Below are 17,096 nucleotides of genomic sequence, written 5' to 3'. Positions count from 1 at the left end.
CTTTCCATGTTTGCTCTCTTCCAGTGAGATAGTGGGTTCCCTGTCCCTGGAGATAAGCAAGGACTTGTCAGCTCTCTGGAGCAAGTTCTCATGGTGGGAGAGGGGCTGGGGAAGGTATGTATATAGCTGGAGAGTCAGATTCTAATCCTTCCTGTGCCCTCGAGAGGGGTGATGGCAAGGGTGGGAGAGCCCGAGCCCCCACCCTCAGGCCTACCTGTACCTGGGGAGGGCGGCCAGTGAAGGGTCCTAGGCTGGAGCTCCTTTGTGGATTTGTCCCCGCCCCTCCTCCCAGGTGGTGGTGATTTCGGTGCTCATGGAGGACCCCTACCAGCACCCAGCCTGGATTGGCTTCGCTATCACCACCTGTCTTCAGCTGCCAGAGGTCCCAGTTTTGGTTCAGGGAAAGTCTGTGTACTTCTGTCCTCCTAAGATGGCGCTGTATGGACACGGTTGCATTCTCTGGGAGCTGGAGGCTGAACTGAAGGAGGCTGCTTGCATTTTCTGTGGCGGCTCCTGGGGACTGAGAAATTGAATAGACCCTGCTCCAACCCAACATTTTTTTTTTTATTAATTAATTTATTTTTGGCTGCGTTGGGTCTTTGTTGCTGTGCGTGGGCTTTCTCTAGTTGCAGCGAGCGGGGGCTACTCTTCTGTTGCAGTGCGTGGGCTTCTCATTGCGGTGGCTTCTCTTGTTGTGGAGCACGGGCTCCAAGCACGTGGGCTCAGTAGCTGTGGCTCGCGGGCTCCAGAGCACAGGCTCAGTAGTTGTGGCGCACGGGCTTAGCTGCTCCGCTGCGTGTGGGATATTCCCAGACCAGGGTTCGAACCTGTGTCCCCTGCATTGGCAGGCGGATTCTTAGCCACTGCGCCACCAGGGAAGCCCCGCAACCCAACATTTTTAAAGAGGTGGGCGTGGGGCCTGCCTGACCCTGGGCTACCCCAAGGTCTCCAGGCTTCAGGTTCCTGCAGCGAGTTCCTCTTCAGTGCTTGGTGAAAGGCGTAGGTGACAGGGGTGGGGGTGGTGCTGGCCCTGCTCACAGACTCTGCGTTCCACCCTGGGGCTCCCACTGCACTGCCTTCGCCTGTCCTCCCCATTGCTCCGGGAGCCCCTGGAGGCAGAGTGGGCACTGCCGAGGGCACAGCTAGCTCCAGAGTCTGGGCAGAAGAGGGGCTCAGTACAGGAATGAATGAACGAGTGAGGTCAGAGCCGGGAAGTGACCCGATGTCTGTGGCATCAGCTCTGTGCAGAGGCTACCCTCTCTGTCCCCAAAGCCAGAGCTGCTGAAGGTAGAAGGGTGTGACCTCCTGCCAGACACCCTTGTACACTGCCAGCTCTCCAAGGTGACCCTAGGCCAGCGACATTATCCCAGCAGCCTCGACTACTGGCTACTCTGCCTTCCATTTCCTCTCCTCACCCCAAGGAGGTTCTTCTGGCCACTTGAGTCAGAGCTTGCCGGAAAGATGGTTCCTGAAAATGTCAGCTCTTGAAGGCATCTGGAGGTTAACAGTGCCTGACCCTCAGCAGACTCCCTGCGTTAAACGAGGGACCAAGGGCCCAGGTGGAGGTCGAGGAGGCAGGAGGTAGGCGTGCAGCGACAAGGGTGGCCCCTTGGGGTGGGTGCAGGGTCTGCCTCAGCACCGTCTCCAGGCCAAGGCCACAGACTTCCAGCCAACTCCATCTTCCAACACCTTTGGCCCAGGCAAGGTCTCTTCAGCTCTACCTTCTTGACAGAGGTCAAGGAGAGAAGTGGGACACCAAACAGGTGTCACCAAGGTTGCATGACAGCTAAGAAAAGATGTCTCCAAAAATGAGGGACTGGAAGTCCGAAAAGAGGTGCCAAAATCCCACTGTGAGACTTGCTGGCCCATTAGCTGATTCAGGGAGGGGTCTTGAAAAGTAAGGCTTCCCTGATGCTAAAGGACGTCACCAGCATTTAATACATTCTTAACATTTGACCCTGTTCTTGTGGACCCCAGATTCGGAATATCATCTAAGTGCTAACAATCTGCTAGGCAAGAGAATGGCATCTCATTGTTCTAATTGGTACTTTTAATGAGGGAGATGGAGCATTTTTCACATATTTGTGGGCTGTTTGCATTTCCTTTTCTGAGAACAGCCTAGTCACATCCTTTGTTCATTTTTCTACTAGGTTGTCTTTTTTTTCTTAATGATTTATAGATACTCTTTGTATATTATGGATATTAATCCTTTGCCATGTGTTATTTTCCCTTTTTTCTCTGTCATTTATGTTTTAATTTTGTTTACGTTGTCTTCTACAAAAAGTTTTACAGTTTCATGCTGTCCCATGCGAGTCTTTTTCTTTGGCTTCTGTGTTTCATGATGTTGTACTTAAAATTTCTCTCACTGAGATGATTCAGCTGCTGCTTCAGATGTTCTGAGAAACGACGGCCACAACACTTGCAGTGGCAGCAAATCATGCATGCGTTTCAAAAGAAAATGTTTATTTTAAAAATAAGAACTGTCACTCCAAGCACTTATTTAAATATTAATAGATATGGATAAAAATTACAAATGGTATAATGAAACTAACAGCTTTATATTCACAGATGGTCAGATGCTGACAAACAACAACTAAGATCTATGTACACTGAGATGAGATTTGGTTGCTATGAAAATGCATATGAAGGCTTAAGAAACGGCCTATTTACAGGCTTTGGTGGAGCCATAATCCCCAATTTTCTACTGACTCCTGATGCTGCTTGAGAGCCATGCAAAGCTGAACTGGGTCCAAATATGCTGGAGGATTTAGTTTTAGAAGGTATCCTTCTGCATGTGCTGGACCCCCTAAAATGCGACAAAGAAAAGAAAATTAAAATGTCAAATAAAACCAAAAGTGAACAGTTTTCTTTCTCTTAACCTGCATGCAGCTATATAATCCATGATTTTCCTTGGTGTTCCATGTCTCTGTGCATTTTCTGCCTATAATGGCCCTGGATGGGGTCAGTTTCCTTTACAATTCAAGGAGTAAAGGACTGTCGCCCTTTACACCAATTTGTCCTACGTTTGTCCTCCTAAAACGTCAAGGATTCTGTGACTTGAGCCCAACCCCATGTGCCTTCTCTCTACCCTTTCACAGACCCCTCCCTCTCCCACGCCTCCCTCCAGGCATCTGAGCTGAGATCCACACTCCCCATCTACTCCGACCACAGAAAGGAAGTGAGAATACCTTGTTTTAAGGCCTCAATGCCCAGACAATAGACACTGTGGAATTACTGTGCTCCCACAGGCCAGAGGAAGGGGGCTTTGTGGGTGGGTGGAAACGGAGCAGAGCAGAGCGAGCCTCCTCCTGCAGAGCGGAAGGCTGCAGATGTGGTTCTCTGGGCCCGTGGCAGCTGGGGCCTGGCACATCTCTGTCAGGGCCCCGCTGCCAGGGGCTTGCTCACTCGTCTACATTCTAAGATCTGCCTGCTCTCACCTCCTACTCGCTGCCTTTAAAAAAGGGTGAGGGCTTCCCTGGTGGCGCAGTGGTTGAGAGTCCGCCTGTCGATGCAGGGGACACGGGTTCGTGCCCCGGTCCGGGAAGATGCCACATGCCGCGGAGTGGCTGGGCCCGTGAGCCATGGCCGCTGAGCCTGCGCGTCCGGAGCCTGTGCTCCGTAACGGGAGAGGCCACAGCAGTGAGAGGCCCGCGTACCGCAAAATAAATAAATAAATAAATAAATAAAATAAAAAATAAGAAAGGGTGAGAGGCCGCTGCCACAGCCTATTACAAAGTCCTTCCAGCACCTCACTTCCCCCACTGATCTGAAGATAACAGCTTTTTCTCTCCCCTGAAAATAAATGGTAAAAAAAAAAAAAAAAAAAAAAAAAAAAAATCACACGGTCAGCATGTTAGCCTTTCCCTAAACGAGTGTTTCCCGCCCCATTGTAACCAGGCTGAATTCATGCCTGGTGTTAATTCCCTAGCATCAAGGCACACAAGTGGCCTCCGATCTGACCTCTGAATTTAGGGGCCCGGGTATCAGGGCCACCAGTCTGCTAATGACATTTTGGTGGGGCTGAGTGAAGAGTGGTTTTTAAAAAACTCTTGCTCGAGGGCAGTTTTACTGCAGAACTGGCAAAGATGTGCTAAACCAGCAGAGAAGCAGCCTTAAATTTCCCTATGCTGATTTCCTGCTGAGATATTAAGTCCCTAGCAAAAACCTGCTGTTTATGTTGAGTTGCAGAATGAATCTGCCATCAGCAGCCTCTATTTCACCAGAGCCATCCATTTTACTCCCACTCAGAGCCCAGAACACAACCAGTTCATTGCGTGTTCTTCTGAAGATGTGAAACTCTTGAGGGTAGGGTGGGGTGTTAAGGGTTCTGGCAAAGAGCCACATTTATTTTGTGGCTGCGTGGATCCTCAGCCAGGTGAGCAGCCTGGACACGTGGGAAGCCACCTTGCAGAGTGGTTCAGTGGAAACGAGGTTAATGGGGCACAGATACAAAGAGGCTGCTACAGGGTAAAGTAAAGTTACACTACTTCCTGGTTTTAGCCAGTAGGGACTAGAAAATAATCCCACCTTAAACACACAGGCTAATTAAAAACTAGCATCAAAAGTGGTACTGGCGGGGCTTTCCAGGTGGCGCAGTGGTTGAGAGTCCGCCTGCCGATGCAGGGGACACGGGTTCGTGCCCCGGTCTGGGAAGATCCCACATGCCGCAGAGCGGCTGGGCCCGTGAGCCATGGCTGCTGAGCCTGCGCGTCCTGAGCCTGCGCTCCGCAACGGGGGAGGCCACAACAGTGAGAGGCCCGCGTAACGCAAAAAAAAAAAAAAAAAAAAAAAAAAAAAAAAAAAAAAAAAAAAAAAGTGGTACTGGCTTTTGGACAAATATGAGTTTTACTACTTACTAGCTTAGGTTCTAGGCCATAGGGCAAAGTGCTTCCGTCTTATCTACAAAAGTTGTGAAAACAATAAGGGAGCCAATGGTTTACTATGTTCTAACTAGCAACAATGAGGAGATCACAATGGGTTTTCAGGAATCTCCGTGGACCACATGCAGCAGTGAAAGTGCTCCAGGCAGGCCTCCGCGAGCCAGTGTCTAGTCCCACCTGTGAGACTGGTACCAGGCTGGGGACAGCTTCACGTAAACCTTCCCCAGGGGAAGCTTCAGGAAGCCTCAGCTTCCTCATGATAAATCCCAGGGAGGTGGACAGAGGCCTTTTAAGGTCTTCTACTCTGTGTGAGCGCCTGAGGAAATTAGTATTTCCCAAAATGGGGGAAATAAATGAAGAAAATAAGAAAATGTCCCTACTGAAGAGCGTCTGCAGGTCACTCGCACACTAAAAACCAAAAAATTATTATTTGGCCGTAAAAATGAATGAAATCCTGTCATTTGTGACAACACTGATGGACCTCGAGGGCACTACGCTAAGTGAAATAAGTCAAGGACAAATACTGTATGACCTCTCTTGAATGTGGAACCTAAATATATATATATACATATATATAAACCAAGTTCATAGATGCGAGAACATATTGGTGGTTGCAAGGGCTGGAGTGGGGTGGGTGTAGGATAAACAGGTGAAGTTTTTTTTTCTTTGAAAAGTTTAAATAGAATTAAAATAAATAAATAAAACACACAAAATTAAACTAATATTTACTAATGCCTATAATTTCTATACCCCAACAGAAGGATTAGCACATACAAGATGTTTGCTTATGGACTTAACAAGGAAATGACAATTTGGTAACATCTTCCTTCCTTTCTTTTCCCCCACTCAATTTTTGGTCTTTATTAGCCAGAAGGAAAAGAGATAGAAAAACTGAAAAAGAAAAGCAGAACAGCTTGCACAAGTTTCCTGAGGACTTGTTCCCTTTTCCTGGAAGCATTTCTGTTACAATACATAGATGCTTGGGGCCACATTCTCCAGACTGACGGGGTGATCGCAATCCTACCAGACCTTACCTACAAGGAAAGGGCGGAGCATGTCCTTGCAGAAAACAGGAAAAAGGGGCCGTCAGAAGCAGTGTGATTGTGAAGAAATAGGACGCTGCCCGAATCATCACCAGGACCTGACAGTAGTGCTATCTTTGTTCCACCTTGGTGAGCGGAGAGTACCCAAAGCGGGTGCAACCCAGCTCGGGAGCCAGGCAGATGTAGGAAAGGGAAGAAGGCGGGGCTGGACTGACCTCTTGGGGTTCCTGCTGTGGCCTCTTTTCTGCTACCCTGCAAAGCTTGGGAGGCTGGCTCTCCCAGGTGTTACTGAATGGCAGGCAGTGTGCAGAGCCTCCAGGTGGAGGCCCTGCAGATTCTGCAGCAATAGAAGCGGTGTGGCAAGTATTGGCGAAAGCATAAGAGTGATGAGAAAACAAAACCCTTTGTTGGGACTTCCCTGGTAGCACAGTGGTTAAGAATCACCTGCCAATGCAGGGGACACAGGTTCGATCCCTGGTCCGGGAAGATCCCACATGCAACTAAGCCCATGCGCCACAACTACGGAGCCTGCGCCCTAGAGCCTATGAGCCATAACTACTGAGCCCACGTGCCACAACTACTGAAGCCTGCGTGCTCTAGGGCCCCCATGCCGTAACTCCTGAGCCCGCATGCTGCAATTCCTGAAGCCCGTGTGCCGAGAGCTTGTGCTCCACAACAAGAGAAGCCACTGCGGGCTTCCCTGGTGGCGCAGTGGTTGAGAGTCCGCCTGCCGATGCAGGGGACACGGGTTCGTGCCCCAGTCCGGGAAGATCCCACATGCCGCGGAGCGGCTAGGCCCGTGAGCCACGGCCACTGAGCCTGCGCGTCCGGAGCCTGTGCTCCGCAACGGGAGAGGCCACAACAGTGAGAGGCCCACATACCGCAAAAAAAAAAAAAAAAAAAAAAAAGAGAAGCCACTGCAATGAGAAGCCCGCGCACTGCAACAAAGAGTAGCCCCCGCTCGCCGCCAACTACAGAAAGCCCGTGCACGGCAACGAAGACCCAACGCAGCCAAAAATATAAATAAAAAGAAACTTAAAAAAACCAAAAACCAACCAAACAAAAACCCCTTTGTTTATTCAGCTAGTATATGATTTACAGTATTTTAGGTGGAAAATTCACTTAGGAGCAACTGGCAGAAAAAAAAATGTTTTTTCCTAAGGTAATGTCAAAATTGGCGAAGTTTTTGCAAACTAGAAAACTTTAGTGATCATAAACCTAGGAGTAGATATCTTAAAAATCTGAAACAAATGTTTTTGTTTGGGATCAGACCTTAATCCTCACTCCACAAATGGGAGAGGCAACATTTAACAATGGCTTATTTTAATAAATGCTTCAAAGCAAATCAGAGCAGCTGTACTTTTATATTTTTCTCCCTTCTACCCTACATTGCAGAAAAGGTGGCAGAACTTACCCTTTTGTCTTGGAACCACCGAAGCCAGTTTTTCTCCTCTTAGACCTTTGGGAGGCTGGCATCCTTTTCCTCTTTCTTTCATTTTTGGTTTTATTTGCAAAGTAGTGAGAAGATATGGGTGTTTCCTCATCCAGCTCCTCAGGGGCATTTCTTCCAGTGCCTCTGCTGCTGGAGGGCCTTCTCCGTGAGGAATCGCCCTCAGCTACAAATGGACAATGCAGACATTTACCGGTGATGCCATGCTGATCCAAGTGTGGTTATAGTCTACGCGGAGATACACAGCACAGGGGTGCAGTTCAGCCAAAGCCCAGCTGCTTTCCTGCAGCATCTTGCCACTTGGATTCAAACACCCCACAAGAACTGAGCACTTCTTTTATTTCACAAAGCCCCAAAGTAGTCAATGGCAATTTATTTTTAAAGAAAGGGGTTCAGAGTTCATTAAGAAAATGTGTGATGCTCTTTAACTTAACCAGAGACGTCAGGTTTTATTAGCTCACATTCTGTAACCCACGTCCCTGTTATTGTTTGGGCAATTAATCCTGTTAAGTTCTTTGAAAAGTATAAAGTGCTAAACAAAAGGCAATTTTATTTATAGTTTTACAGGTGCTGAAAAAATAAGTCCAACATAAGGAAAACATAACTATGTCCTGCACCTCATCTTTGGGCGATAGTTACTTAGTAAATGGCTGTCAGAAAATTCTAGACCACATTTTACTCTTCTTTGCGTAACAGTTGTGAACATTTCACATACTATGCAGGAAATGGGTCTGTATGAAAGCACACATTTGCAAAGGAGATGGTAATTTCCATAGGTATTTGCAACCCAAGGCACACCCAAAGCATGAAATCTCCTTCTAGGTTAACAGTGACCAGGTCTTCATTTTCTGAAGGTATTTCCTGGCTGGTCTGGTTCACCTTCAGGCTACCCTACCTTACTGCATGGTAGGAAGGGCACACGGGCAGACAGTGCAGCTCGGGTGAAGAGTGCTGTCATCCCAGCTGGGGGACTTTGAGGAAATGAAAAGGCCTCACCACTTTTCACCTCTAAAATGGGTGCTGGGGAATTCCAGGGAGGTCCAGTGGTTAGGACTGGGCTCTCTCACTGCAGTGGGCCTGGGTTCAATCCCTGGTCAGGGAACTAAGCTCCCGCAAGCCACGTGGCGTGGCCAAAAATAAAATTAAAAATAAATAAATAAATAAATATAAGAAAATAAAAATAAATAAAACAACAAAATAAAATCAGTGTTATAAGGATTGAATGACACAGAATAGGCAAAGCTCTTGGCTCTGTCCTCCCTCAGTAAGTGGGAGTGATCATGACCACACTGGGCTGTTTCCACAGAGCAGCCCTACCTGACGTGGGCAAAAATCCCTATCCAAACAAGTTACTATACTAAACAAACATTAAGTTCCCACCGAGAGGTTAACGTATTTGAAGTAAGGATTTATGGAATAATTACCATACAGAGGAATTAACGAAAACCTGACTCTTCGGCGTTTTGTCAATGGATAAAACACGATTGTGGAGAGACAGAACGTGAAATGCATGTTCACTCATGTCTCATCCTGCTACTCTGAGAAGGACCCCTCCCGTGGTCCGTTACAGAAACAGGGAAACATTTCACTTGGCTAGTCTGCATATGGCAATACACTGGAGGAGGGCGCCCAACTCCCGCACCTGCATCTCCCACAATGAAATCTTTCTTTGTTCTCGATTTTCCCTGCGTCCATGCTTTCTATAGCTCAGTGTTGAGCTTCGTAATTAGAGGTGCTACATGACAGGCTTCCAGCAACCTTTGGGAACGTCTGCTAATGATGCACTCACTCGGGCAGATTCTTTCAGTGGCTAATAACAATAAGATTCTCCAGTAGTCCAATTACATGTTCATTTTCCCAAAACATTTAAACTCCACTCTTAAACTTTAGACATGCTTGTCAGATAACACTTCCCTTCCTCAGACACAGAAACTGAAAACCAAAGAGGCTATGTGTGGCCTGCCAAGGATTACAGAGTGAGATGGTGGCAGATATGTGATCTGCACCCAGGGCTCCAGATTCCTCAGGCACTTGCCTTAACAGAACGAGCAACTCCTGGGCCCAAAGGTCATCCTCTGGGTCCTGTTAGCAAGTTCAGTAACTGGTCTCCCCTGGGGGACCTGAGCACCGGTGTCCTCTAAGAGGTGCCTGGCACACCACTGGGGTCTGCTCTGAGAACCTGGGTGTCAGCGTGACAAGGTGTAGGGACCATTAACACAAGCCAGAAACCACATGATTCTAATCCAGTGAGATGCATCGTTTAACATTAAAAGAGGCTTTCAGAAAACCCATATTTGGCTGTATACTGAACCTGGTAATGTCCACTCAGAATATTTCTGTAATATTGGAATCACTTCTGCACCATATTTTTCCAGTTTGTCTTCAGTAACACCATCAATTTGAAGCAAAACCTCAGGATCAGACGATAAAGATTCTGTGCATGGGCATAAAATTAGAAATTTAAATTACCACCCAGAGAAAACCCACTGAATTTATGCTCATTCACCCATTCAGCACGTTTGTTAAGTGCCAACTAACTGCAGAGCACCGGGTACATGGGTTGATTTTCTAAAAGGCAGTTAAATGCCGACAGAGGCAGCGCACAGGCCCAGAGGGCAGGAGCCCCTGGTCCAATCCCAGCAGCAAAGGTGCGTGGAGTCAGGGCCGAGAATGGGAGGGAGCATAGGACGTGGGGGGAAGCGGAGTGGGGGTTCCTGGGCAGTATGCCCCAGAGGTAACTGGACTTTGCTCTTGGCCCACTGTTCTCACAACCAAGACTTGTCTAGCCACAAGTATGGTGATGCTTGTTTGCAGAAAAGGCCCACATCTGTATTTCCAGCTCTGCCTTCTCCCCTGTACTCCACATTTGTATACCCTACTCAGAAAGGCCTTAACTGAATTCTTACTTCCCCCCCAACCCAAACCTGTTCTTCAGGTCTTTCTGCACGTGGGTGAAGCAAGTACTCTGCCTTTAACAAGTAGGCCATTAAGAGTCTTCTGTGTATGGCTTCCCTGGTGGTGCAGTGGTTAAGAATCCGCCTGCCAATGCAGGGGACAAGGGTTCGAGCCCTGGTCCAGGAAGATCCCACATGCTGCGGAGCAACTAAGCCCGTGCCTCACAACTACTGAGCCTGAGCTCTACAGTCCACGAGCCACAACTACTGAGCCCACATGCTACAACTACTGAAGCCTGTGCACCTAGAGCCCGTGCTCCTCAACAAGAGAAGCCACTGCAATGAGAAGCCCATGCGCAACTGAGTAGCCCCCCCCCGCCACAACTAGAGAAAGCCCATGCACAGAACGAAGACCCAACACAGCCAAAAATAAATAAATTAAATAAATTTTAAAAAAGAGTCTTCTGCGTAGAGAAGGCACAACAGTCTTATAGCTAGACAAGCCTGTTATTTTTAAGATCACTCTGGCTGCTATACATGGGAAATGGATTGTAAGGGAAAGAGGGGAAACCAGAGCCTGGTGGAAGCCACTACAGGTGCGAGAGAGGATGCTGTGAACTAGCGGGTAGTAGTGGAGACAGAGAGAAGAAATAGATTCGGACATGTTTTGGAGGCTGGGTCTGTAGGATTTATTGATGCACTGGCTATGGGCAGTGAGGGAGTAATAATTCCCACGTATCTGAGTTGAGCAAAGGGTGGATTTCAAATCCATGATTATAACATCATTTCTACATTTAGAGAAAAAGAACAGACCTGTGGGACAGACCAGGAGGTTTATGGAAAGGGTTACTGTAAGATAAAGTGGGGGAGTCCCAGATCCCTGGGACTTCCCTGGCGGTCCAGTAATTAAGACCCCACGCTTCCACTGCAGGGGGTGTGGGTTCAATCCCTAGTCGGGGAACTAAGATCCTGTATGCTGTGAGGGTGTGGCCAAAAAATATAAATAAATAAAATAAAAAGAAATGCAGATTCCTGATAGAATTTGTACTTTATCTGGAGAGGTATTGGAATTTTAGCCAAGTATTTAGAAGATTAAAATGAACATCACGTTCACATCTGGAGATAAGGAGACCAGTTAGGAAACTTCACTAATAGCCTAGGAACAAAATACTACATTTCACTGTTTCTAAGATATACTCTTTTTTTTTTTTTTTTTTTGCGTTTTGGCATTCCTGAGGTCAAGAGGCGTCTTACAAGTGCTGACGGCCAAATGGCAGCTGTGCTGTCACTGCATGCACATGTGAGAACTCAGTCATAGCTATCAGTGCTGCCGGCATGCCGACAGCGCCACTGCAGTGCTGGTTCCTCACATGTTGAATTGAACTGCACATGAAATGTGTTAGAAAAGACTAGACTGTGATTAGCATTGAGAAAATGATTGTGCACGCAGAAGAGCTCAGAAACGGAGTAACGGGGGATAAATTTGGCATTAACAAAGCAAATTGTATGTCCTGGAGGAAATGACAATTCCACAGTTTCTTGCAAGCAACAACCAAGTGCTTTACATGACCTGAAGTAGATGAAGCAGTGTTACATTTGTGTTACTGAGAGACGTGCAGCCTCCCGCGGACACTTTCTGGTATCATCAAGAAAGTGTCACCATCAAATCAGAACGGGTGACAAGGATTTTGATTAAAATTTTGGGGAACAGAGTGGAGCATGCTAAAAAGGCTGTATCACTAACATTCCTGATGACATGAGGGAAAACACAGACATGGACAACTGACTCAAAAAATAATTCAGAAGAGTCACGTTTTGAATGTGAATTTTTACAAGTACTTAAATCAATCTACTTTGATTGTATGCATTTTCCATATATGAACAGTTATATATGATAAAAATCTAAATAAAGTAAAAACAACTCTTTCAATAAAAGCACTGTGTCACAGTTTAATTAGTAGAATTTTTTCTTTCTCAATAGTCCATAAAATAACAATGTGGCATTTTAGAGTTGATGAAATACTGTAATGACCTATGGTGGCAGGAGTGGGAATGGAAGAGAGAGAAATGATGATTATGAGCTTTTATGAAGGAAGAGGGTGGAAGGAAATGTACACTAGTCAGTCAACCATGTGGCCAACTTATTTTCCAGGGACTCTACTATTAGAATTCTGGGTTGAGCTGTCTGAAGCCATGGAAATAACTCACGTCAGCAAGGATTTATCAAAAAATACTTAGAGACAGCAGTGTGCTAGATCTGGATTCAGAGAAGCATAAAACAAAATCTCTTTTCAAAAGGAACTTAGCTCCGCATTGCAAAGACATGTACACACATAGTTAAACATCATAACGCAGGCAAATAATGCACACAAATTCATTAAGTAACATCTGGTGTTAGCGATTAGAATTATCCATATCCTAACATGCAGCATTAGACTGAAGTATAAGATTGAAATTATACCATATGTCTGAATAACAAAGTACTGTGTATATCTTAAAAAATATATTTTATCTCAAGAATGAGTTTAAACTGTTTTTCTGAGCTTTCAATTCAGAGATCAAAAAGACTGAGATATATTAATGCTCTTGATAAGTTCCTTAGCAAGATTAACTTTTAGCCTATTAATTTATGCCATGCAACAGAAGACTCACACACACCAACCTGCAAGCTTCTTGAGAGTGACAGTATTAAAAATATTAAAGTAATGGACACGAAAAACTTTTCCCAGAGATTTGCAGACTTCCGTAAGCTCTCCAAGACATTTCTTAACGATCTCTTCCCTCTGAGATACCTTTGTCACTAAAGCTTTTTGTTTTTTCACACTGCTGGAATTTTCCGTTTCCATAAAGTCTACCTTTGTGAGAGAAAATGAGAGCACAGGAATGAGTGTATTAAAGTGCATAGAGGCTTTATTTAATGCTTAATTACATTTTTTTGGGGGTACTTCTGTTATGCCAAGTAGATAGTAAGTCCCTTGGGAACAGGGCTGTATATTCTCCATCTTTATATTTCCTGTGCCAGCACAGACTAGCTTTCTGATAAATGTTTATTTAATGAATATACGATGATTTAATGATCTGACAACCAACCCATTCAATTCATTTTGACAGGTGTTACATTACTTGGGTTCAATTATAAGGTCTCTTTCTAAATTAAGAAGAATAGAATATGTTCATATAGGACAGTATATATAAATTCAGTGTCCACAAGCTTTGGAAAAGACACTTGAGTTTGCAGTAAAATAGTTCTGTCTACTCATTGTGAGATAATAAAATAAAATAAACATTTAAAATACCATACCTTTAAATGCCCATTTAGTACATGTTGGGCTTTATTTCCAGGCATCACATATGCAATTGGTTGATCATTGGCATTGATATATAAGTCTTCATCCAAAATCCTGTCAAGTATCAGCTTTTTAAAAAGTCTTTCAGCATTGTGTCTTGAATAAGCAGATCCCTTTCCAAATATTCCTGACTGAATTTTTGCACTCTTACTCCCTGGTAAGAAGGTAAGAGAAATTAGATTAGTAAATGTAGGTATATCATAATTCTAACAGAAGAGGCTAAAAAAGCCATTTATGGACAGGTCTGGGTAAATGAGATAGCTAAGCTCTTCTGCAGGAAAAGCCATGGCACAAATAGACACTTGTTTTCATAAACTAAGAATATTTGAGTAGAACGCTAAAATACTTGTATGTACTTCTCTTCATCTTTTTATAACGTGCATTGGCCCAAAACGGCAGCAAAATTAAGTTTATCATTTTAGCATGTTGCATGTACAGCTTATAAAATTATATTAGAGCAAACAAATCAAAGACAGTTCATATAAACCTTAATAGCTTCATATCACTGTTGCAGAACACCCCACAAGGCTGTATACTTCCCTCCTCCTGCCACTAAGAGTCCCATCCCCAGCTGGATCCTTGGTTTTGCATCCACGCTGCACTAATGACTAATGTTTTCATCATAAACACAATTTAAAAAAAATTTTTATTTATTTGTTTATTTATTTTTTTGGCTGCATTGAGTCTTTGTTGCTGGGCGTGGGCCTTCTCTAGTTGTAGCAAGCAGGGGCTACTCTTCCTTGTGGTGTGCAGGCTTCTCATTGCAGTGACTTTTCTTGTTGCGGAGCACAGGTTCTAGGTGCGTGGGCTTCAGGAGTTGTGTGGCACGTGGGCTCAGCAGTTGTGGCTCGTGGGCTCTAGAGCGCAGGCTCAGTACTTGTGGAGCACGAGCTTAGCTGCTCCGCGGCATGTGGGATCCTCCTGGACCAGGGCTCGAACCTGTGTCCCCTGCCTTGGAAAGTGTATTCTTAACCACTGTGCCACCAGGGAAGCCTCACAATTTTATTGTAACAATCTACTTAAGAAGGCTTGTGACACTGATTATAATCAGAATTAACAATTACTTTGTAAAGCTTTAGCTCTATTTTAAGAGTTCCAAATAATTACATTATTGTAAATTTCAGATGGCTTCTGGTCATAGATGCTGAATGATTCAAGTTTTTCCTTCTTCAAGTGATTTGTATCCCTGAAATGTCACATTTCTGGGGCAGGACTACTGCTCTGATAACGGGCTGGCTGATGTGGACCAACCCTAGTGCTGAGGATAACTAAGAAATCTGGACGAAACATAAACAATTTTCTTAAAAAACACATAAGAGGGCTTCCCTGGTGGCGCAGTGGTTGAGAGTCCGCCTGCCGATGCAGGGGACACGGGTTTGTGCCTCGGTCCGGGAAGATCCCACGTGCCACAGAGCAGCTAGGCCCGTGAGCCATGGCCGCTGAGCCTGCGCGTCCGGAGCCTGTGCTCCGCAACGGGAGAGGCCACAACAGTGAGAGGCCCGCGTACTGCAAAAAAAAAAAAACAAAAAACCACATAAGAGCTAACGAGAAACTGAAGAATGTGTCAGAAAAATGTCTGACTTAGCAATCTGCATGAAAGGTACAAACAGAGATGTAGATGAGGGTGTATTTAAAAGGCTATTTATCACATCACTATTTACAATAGAAAAATATGTCCTAAAATAAAACTATTTAAATACATTTCATCAGTATGATAAAATAAATTAAAAACTACTTAAGAATAAAAAAATAAAATGCTTATATTCTGTTATATAAAAATGACAGAAACTACATACAATATGATAAAATATGTGATTATGAGCAAACACATTAAAACATAAGCAGTTTTTTGGGGAGTTATTTGTATTTTTAGGTTTTCTACATATTATAATGTAGAATGATCATGTATCATTCTTATAACAAATTATTTTATCTGCAACCCTTTGTACCCCCAAAAGAGTCCAAACTAGGAGAAGGCAAGAATCCAGAATGGGAAGACCAGCATTAAAAGTTGCTTTGTCCTGAGAAATGTGCAGATCCAGGAGACACAGCTGAGAAACTGAACAAACCATCTTCCTACTCCAATCTAGGCTATTAATTTTTTAATTGCTTTATAGATTTTTAATTAAAGTAATACATGTACATAGAAAAAAATACAATATAGCACAGGAGGGTTTATAATTAAAAGCAACATTCCTCTGTTCCACCTTTCCCCTCCCTAGTCTCACTCTTCTCCAAGGCAATCACTTTTTTAAAAAATTTAATTTTTTTATTTTTAATTTTTTTTGGCTGCGCCTTGCAGCATGTGGGATCTTAGTTCCCTGATCCCTGGTCGAGCCCGCGCCCCCTGCAGTGCAAGCACAGTCTTAACCACTGGATCGCCAGGGAAGTTCCGGCAATCACTTTTTAAATAGCTTGTTTTCAGCTCTTCTGGTGGTTACCTCTGCATGGAACCCATACTCTTGCTGTCATTCCACTGGCCAGAATCACCACCTGACATTTATTTATTGACCCTTCACAATGAAAGATGAGGCTTTATCTCATTTATACCACCCCCTTCACTTTACCCTGCCCTGAATTTTGCTAGTTACATAATACTGGTTCATCTATTGATTTTGGGGGTAACTTTAGAGTGTCTGACCACTCTTCCTCCCCACTATGTAGGAGGCTACCAGCACTCCAAGCTGTCCATATACTCCCCTTTTATTTTTATTTATTTATTTATTTTTGGCTGCGTTGGGTCTTCATTGCTGCGCGCGGGCTTTCTCTAGGTGTGGCAAGCAGGGGTTACTCTTTGGTGCAGTGCGTGGGCTTCTCATTGCGGTGGCTTCTCTTGTTGTGGAGCACAGGCTCTAGGCACGCAGGCTTCAGCAGCTGTGGCACGTGGGCTCAGTAGTTGTGGCTCGGAGGCTCTAGAGCGCAGGCTCAGTAGTTGTGGCGCAAGGGCTTAGTTGCTCCGCAGCATGTGGGATCTTCCTGGACCAGGGCTTGAACCCGTGTCCCCTGCACTGGCAGGCGGATTCTTAACCACTGTGCCACCAGGGAAGTCCCCCCTTTTATTTTTATTTGTTGTACTTTTATTTTTACATCATCAAGATTAACATCTATATCCTGCCCTGTTCTCTAACCATGTTTAAGTCTATACATTGACTCTACTGTAGCTAATTAGCAACATTTATATTACAACAAGCTTCCTTCCCCACTTAGAACTCATGACTCTTGTGCAACTCTAAGGAGGATGTTCACTGTATTCAGAAAAATGGATTATTTTTTTGCACATTTTATTAATTACTCAAAATCATGCAGCCATTTCCTTTGTTTTCTATTTGACCTTGCCTCTCTTTTATAATCTTTCCCTCGGAGTTTCTTTTTTTTTTTTAAGATTTTTTTGCTGTGGGCCATTTTAAAAGTCTTTATTTAATTTGTTACAATATTGCTTCTGTTTTTTATGTTTCCGTTTTTTGGCCCCGAGGCATGTGGGA

The 17,096-nt window shown here is 44.7% G+C and overlaps 1 protein-coding gene across 4 annotated transcripts in view; it reads right to left on the bottom strand.

Moving 5' to 3' along the window:
• Window positions 1-1,964: 1,964 nt before the first annotated feature.
• The window catches only part of BLM (BLM RecQ like helicase), a gene marked incomplete at its 5' end in the record, with an annotated part of 65,456 nt that continues 50,324 nt past the window's right edge, over window positions 1,965-17,096 (bottom strand). For 3 of the 4 annotated variants that reach the window (XM_079698851.1, XM_079698853.1, XM_079698852.1), the window contains 5 exons: window positions 1,965-2,806; window positions 7,338-7,539; window positions 9,685-9,807; window positions 12,930-13,122; window positions 13,569-13,768. In XM_079698851.1, coding sequence (XP_079554977.1) covers window positions 2,629-2,806; window positions 7,338-7,539; window positions 9,685-9,807; window positions 12,930-13,122; window positions 13,569-13,768 — 896 coding nt within the window. In that variant the 3' untranslated portion in view covers window positions 1,965-2,628. The remainder of the gene's footprint in view (window positions 2,807-7,337; window positions 7,540-9,684; window positions 9,808-12,929; window positions 13,123-13,568; window positions 13,769-17,096) is intronic. The other variant, XM_079698854.1, reaches the window with a different exon arrangement.

Source organism: Hyperoodon ampullatus (genome assembly GCF_949752795.1).
Source record: "Hyperoodon ampullatus genome assembly, chromosome: 3".
NCBI lineage: Eukaryota > Metazoa > Chordata > Mammalia > Artiodactyla > Ziphiidae > Hyperoodon > Hyperoodon ampullatus.
The sequence above is the reverse complement of the archived record's forward strand: the minus strand, read 5'-3'. Positions and strand labels throughout refer to the sequence as shown.